Below are 5,714 nucleotides of genomic sequence, written 5' to 3'. Positions count from 1 at the left end.
CTGTCTTTTTTATGATATAATATATAATGAAACAATTTACAGCACCTTTATAGCTTGATTAAAATCACTTAAAAGCAAAAACAGCTAAAATGTACAGTATACATCACCATATTGCTCTGATCAAAGTGACTTCTTGTGCACACTTGAAATTTCATCCTTGTCCAGTGTCTGCGCTATTTCTCTCCAGAAGTTATCACTCATAAAATCTCATTATACTAGTTTAAACTAGAGTTGTTGATATCTCTTAATATCACACAATCACACTGTCACGTGCACAATTTTCAATGTGAGTTTCTTGTGATTTTTTTTGGTTTTTGTTTTATAGGCCATGGGGTTAAATTATGACTCCGCGGTGTTGCCAAGTCCGTGGTTTTTCTGCGTAATTGGGCTACTTTTACACTGTTGCCACACAATGCTACTTTGACGGAGTAGAATACGAAGGAAAAAATGCAATTGAGCAAGTTTTGATTAGCATTTGGGCTGGTTTTGTTTCGCAGACCTGGCAACCCTGCAGTACAATATGTGCGTCCTATGCTGCATTAACGCCATTTCATAATTACTGTAATTTCGAAATGACAACACGTGACGTTCTACTTGGAACTGTTCACACCCTTGGACTCGGAACGATCGCACATAGTGCCCAATGAATTGTAGCTCTCAGAAAAGTCCCAGTTCACATGTTGTAATTACGAGTTCTACGAGGACGTGAACGCTTTTTACAAGTTGCTATCTTGTAATCACGGTAATTGTGATATGGCGTGAATGCACCTTTAGACAATTTGAAATTCTAATTTTCCCCACCTCCTACTTGGAAATAATGCCTGGAACGCCGCTTGAAGTTGGACATCCTACCTTTGAACTCGGGGCAGATCGATCAATTCTTACCTCAGCGAGACGCGTCATTTGACGTCACTGCTTCCAACGAGCATATTGTGGAGCTACCTTATGTCAAACTTCAAAACATTAATTTTTAGCTGTTGTCAAAAAGAATGGCAGCATTTTATGTTAATTATTTTTTCTGTTTTTGCCATAATTGACACAAAAATATGAAATGTTCTTGTTGTGTCATTGCGACATGTGGTCACATGACGTGCGATTGACTGGAACTCTCTGTGGTTAGAAATGGGACATTTAAATTCGGATGTTCCCTCTTCCAACATTGTCTGGATCATGGCATATGCTGATTATGGAATTTGTCATGTGTACTGTATGCATACTTATCCTATGCAAAAAACCTAATGCTGCGTTCAAGTCCTCCTGGGACGTTCGTACTTACGAGTTGACAAGTCGTAATTACGACGTCAGGTGCGTTCAAGTCAGTTTAGTCGGCACAAGATGGCGGTGTACCTTCTTTTAATAAATTACAAGAAAATACAACAGGGTCTGCATTTTTTTACTTGGATTTCAGCTGCGTAACAAGAACATGACCAATTTAAGTTTATAGGAAAACTAAATTATCAATTTAAGCAAAAATGTACCGTCAACTACAGACGTTGCATCCATCGATTCCGCCATGTTTCTCATTGACACGCCCCCAACTCGGAAACGGGGCTTAAAGAAAATTTCGAGTTTCCCACTCGTAATAACGACTTTGTGGTGGCGTTCATGTGCGTTCAACTCGTAAATACGATCTATCCGACATGACTTGAACGCACCATAAGTATATGTTGAGCTTTACATAAGAAGTAAACATTTGTTTTTTTCCCCCCCACATTCCCACCATCTGCATGAGAACAATAATCGTTTTCAGACACTGCAACTGTGAAATCCACGGACTGTGGCAACACTCGATGGTAATTTTCGATCTTAATGACGCGCAGCGCGAGAGAGCCCTTGTGTTTATGGTGCATTACCCATGACTGCACCAATGGACTCTAATCTCACTCTTCAACACAAACTCTCTCAATGGCTTTCACAGGACACTGTTTTACAATAAAAACAGTGAGGAAATATAATGCTAGATCTTTACTTTTGGAAAAGAATACTTACTGTTATGTTGCTAGGGTGTTTTGGGTGGTTTTTTTTTACTGACCCGCCTCAGGTTTCTGTGATATTCTGGACTCAAGGCCCATTCTTACTTAGAATGATAACTATAACGATAAATAGAAAGATATAGTTTAAAAAATCTCTATAAATTAAAAAAAGTCCACACCACAAATATAAAGATAAGGACACAGAGGAACAATATCCTCGGAGTCACTTTTACAGAAAGTTTTTTTCACAGCGAGCGGAGTCACTTTTACAGAAAGTTTTTTTTCCCAGCTGATGAACAAGAAAATAAACAGCCAATCAGAATCCAGCAAACTTTAAAGAGCGCGAACATTTAAAGCGGTAAGGAACTGCAGCGCGCGCTTATGGAACGATTTGAGGAATCATTAATCATGAACAATCTGAGCATGGGAAGGAAATTCAACGAGGACCAGAATGACTTAGATGTTCTCGGGGGAACATGGAAGGAGGTATTTTTAGTGTTTGTTGTGGTTAATTACGGGCTGATTCACAGGGAATAGAAAGAATAATAACGACCATGCGCCCACTTTCCTCCTCAGTAAGACTAAACGAAAAGTGTTTTATTTTCCTCTTTGCACGGACACTTTTAAGAACAGCAAACATAAAGTGTTTTGCTTTCACTCCCCCTTGAGGTTTATTGACACACTATTTTCCTAATTAATGCTGTTCAGTTGCTTTGACACAATCTGTATTGTTAAAAGCGCTATATAAATAAAGGTGACTTGACTTGACTTGATTATCAGTAACAAATAAAGTCATTCACACACCCACAGGGAAGTCCCTGTTAATGGTCTCATTTTAGATACTTAAAAATATTGGTCAGATTACAGAAGAAATTGCTTCCATTTCTGCTTTTTTAGAGGAAATTTTTACAACTGTTAACAAACTATTAAAAGCTTTTGAATTTAGATTATTATAACTAAAACAAGTTCAAGTACTAAATAATTAACTCTAAAACTGAAATAAAGCTAAATATAAAAAACAACTAAAAAGACAAAAACAAAATTACTGTAAACTTACTAAACTTAAATAAAAATTACAATAAAAACTAAATTAAAAGCGAATTCAAAATATTAATACATGCTATAAAATACGTTATAATACTAAAATACGTTTTATTATACATAAAAATGGAGTTCTTATTCTGATTGGATACTTTCAATTTAATTTTATGTATAAAGTTTCAATCCTCATTTTAAGTTTAGAAAAACGAAAATAGACTGTCTTTGCAAATAATATATATATATATATATATATATATATATATCCCTATTTTCTTAACTGACTTGTCTGGTTAAATAAATGTAAATAAATATAATAATAATAAAAAAACATCCAATTAATTATCTAAAAAAAAAAATCCAATTATCCAAAGAAACTTACTGTACAAATGATATCTGCAGCAGACAATGAACCAAACACCCCAACTAGAATTATCGTTTCATTTTATTCAATAAGCTGGTCATAAATTATAGCACATTAAAATATTTTTTTTGTGTTGAGAGTTACAAAGTGGATAGCAACATTTGTTGGTCTCAAAGAAAACAACGCGTTGCCAGCGAGGAACTTCGTAGCTTCATTCAACGGTTTCAAGCAGCTGATGTTGAGAAGACAAGAGAAGTTGAGCAGCCACTGTTGAGTCGATGCTGGATGAAGACAGATGAATTATTACACCATCACGACGGACACGGTTTCACAAGCCACATTACATAAGGACAGGAGGCATTGGGAGAGGGGAAGTGACAGGAGAACAAAAGGAGCAAATAAAGAAAACATATAAAAGCACAAAGTGTGTATGAGCGGTTGTTTTAGAGTGAATAATAATATGCAACAAAGAACTCTGCATGTTTTGCATGTATTAAAACCCCAAAATACATGCTTACAATGATTCTGACAGTGGAAACAAACACAATATAACATACAGGAAAATGAACACAGAAAATGTTCTTCGCTGCATCTGGCTACTCATGATGATGGCTAAATATGAAAGGGGAGTAAGCAGATGGGAATGATTGAAAACTTGTTCAGTGTCTCTATGTGCAAGTCAAGTCCACATTTCATCTTTGTCCTCTGTGCTCACTTTTTTTTGCCATAATAGTCCAATAAACACTGACTTTTTAACTTCTTTTATCCTTAATTGTCTTTAAACACTCCCCCCACAGAGCCACAGGCTTTGATTGGCTGGTGGGGCCAGGGGGGCGTGTCTCTGCCTCTCTGCGGTCCAATCAAAGAGCACCCTTGCTATAGTTGAGCCGCGGAACAGAAGCTAGCCTTAAACCTGGGGCCGGTTCGATGAGGTTCCTCCATTCTACTTCGACATCTGCTGCTGAACGTGAAGCAAGAACTCGTAATAAGAGAAGGCAGATTCAGTGCGGTCCTCCACGAGGTGCTGGAAAAAACTGGTCTTGGTCGAGGCGTCGTCCCTGGAGAAAAACAATTGCATGAGGGTTAAAGTCAACATGAAATCATAACTGGCCCTATTTTACTGTGAATGATTTATCTGTGCATGTGTCTTCCAATCTTTCATCAAAATATAAATTGTGATCAATTTTGATTTCTAGTCTTTGAAAGGACAGTCCATCCAATGAAAATAAAAATTCTGTCATTTAAGAAGATATTTTTAAGAATTCTGGTAACCAAACAGTTTTGGGTCTCACTGACTTCCATAGTATGGACAAAAAAACAAAACAAAAACAAAAAAAGTATTTAAAAATATTAGAATAGTAGAAAATAATATATATACTAAAATAACACTATGCATTATAAAATGGAAAGTTGTGATTCTGATTGGATGTTTTTTTTAATTCCATTACATAATAAATAATAATAAACTTTTTTCTTAATTGACTTGCCTGGTTAAATAAATGTAAATAATTACAGTAATTATACACATCAAAAATAAAAAAAAATCTAATGCAACTGAACTAGGGCTACAACAAACGATTATTTTGATAATCGATTAGTAGAACGATTAGTAGAACGATTAATCAACTAATCATCGATTAGTTCACTGATTAATCAGTAGACATTACTTGATTATTCAGCTTTTGCAATTAGTTAAAATATTGAGTTATACATATTCAAACAAATAAATTAAGTTAATCACTTCAGCTTTGGAAAGTCATTATGTAATTACAGTTATACAATTAATTTATACAAATAAATATATATATGGCACACAAAATGAGATGGCAGAGAAACTCTCATTCACCATTTAATTAGCTATATGAAAAAGTAGCGGTGGGATAAACCTTTCTATAAACCGAGCGAAATTAAAATTCTGCCATGTAAACGCGCTAAACCGATTGCTTTGCGGCATTCTGAAATTTGGGGACACCGACACTACAGAAGAGACTGGGAAATAGTGGAGGTAGAAGTTCAAATTTAAACTATACAGTAGGGCTGCACGATAAATCGAAATGGAATCGAGATCGCGATTAGGCAGAAGCTGCGATTGTCATGCGTATCTTTCAGTGAAGCACAGTTCTGTGATCAGCAGTAAATCTCCATCCGAATGCCAGAGGGCGCTCTCGCGCTGAAAATCCAAATATGCACCGAAGAAGAAATCCAGGAAATGCCTTTCGCTGCAGCTGAATAAACAGAAGATTTAACTGCTTTCATTGATTCAACGTGACTAATAAACACACGACTACGGCAATATATGGTTTATCGGAGTTCTTATTATTATAATTTCCATCATAATA

At 35.8% G+C, this 5,714-nt stretch overlaps 1 protein-coding gene across 2 annotated transcripts in view; it reads right to left on the bottom strand.

Moving 5' to 3' along the window:
* Positions 1–3,497: 3,497 nt before the first annotated feature.
* Positions 3,498–5,714, bottom strand: part of LOC107731363 (protein transport protein Sec24B-like) — a 31,400-nt gene continuing 29,183 nt past the window's right edge. For both annotated transcript variants that reach the window (XM_016542423.1, XM_016542424.1), the window contains one exon: positions 3,498–4,433. In XM_016542423.1, coding sequence (XP_016397909.1) covers positions 4,319–4,433 — 115 coding nt within the window. In that variant the 3' untranslated portion in view covers positions 3,498–4,318. The remainder of the gene's footprint in view (positions 4,434–5,714) is intronic.

Source organism: Sinocyclocheilus rhinocerous, unplaced genomic scaffold (assembly GCF_001515625.1).
Source record: "Sinocyclocheilus rhinocerous isolate Xijiao unplaced genomic scaffold, SAMN03320098_v1.1 scaffold939, whole genome shotgun sequence".
NCBI lineage: Eukaryota > Metazoa > Chordata > Actinopteri > Cypriniformes > Cyprinidae > Sinocyclocheilus > Sinocyclocheilus rhinocerous.
This window is presented reverse-complemented; position numbering and strand designations above follow the sequence as displayed.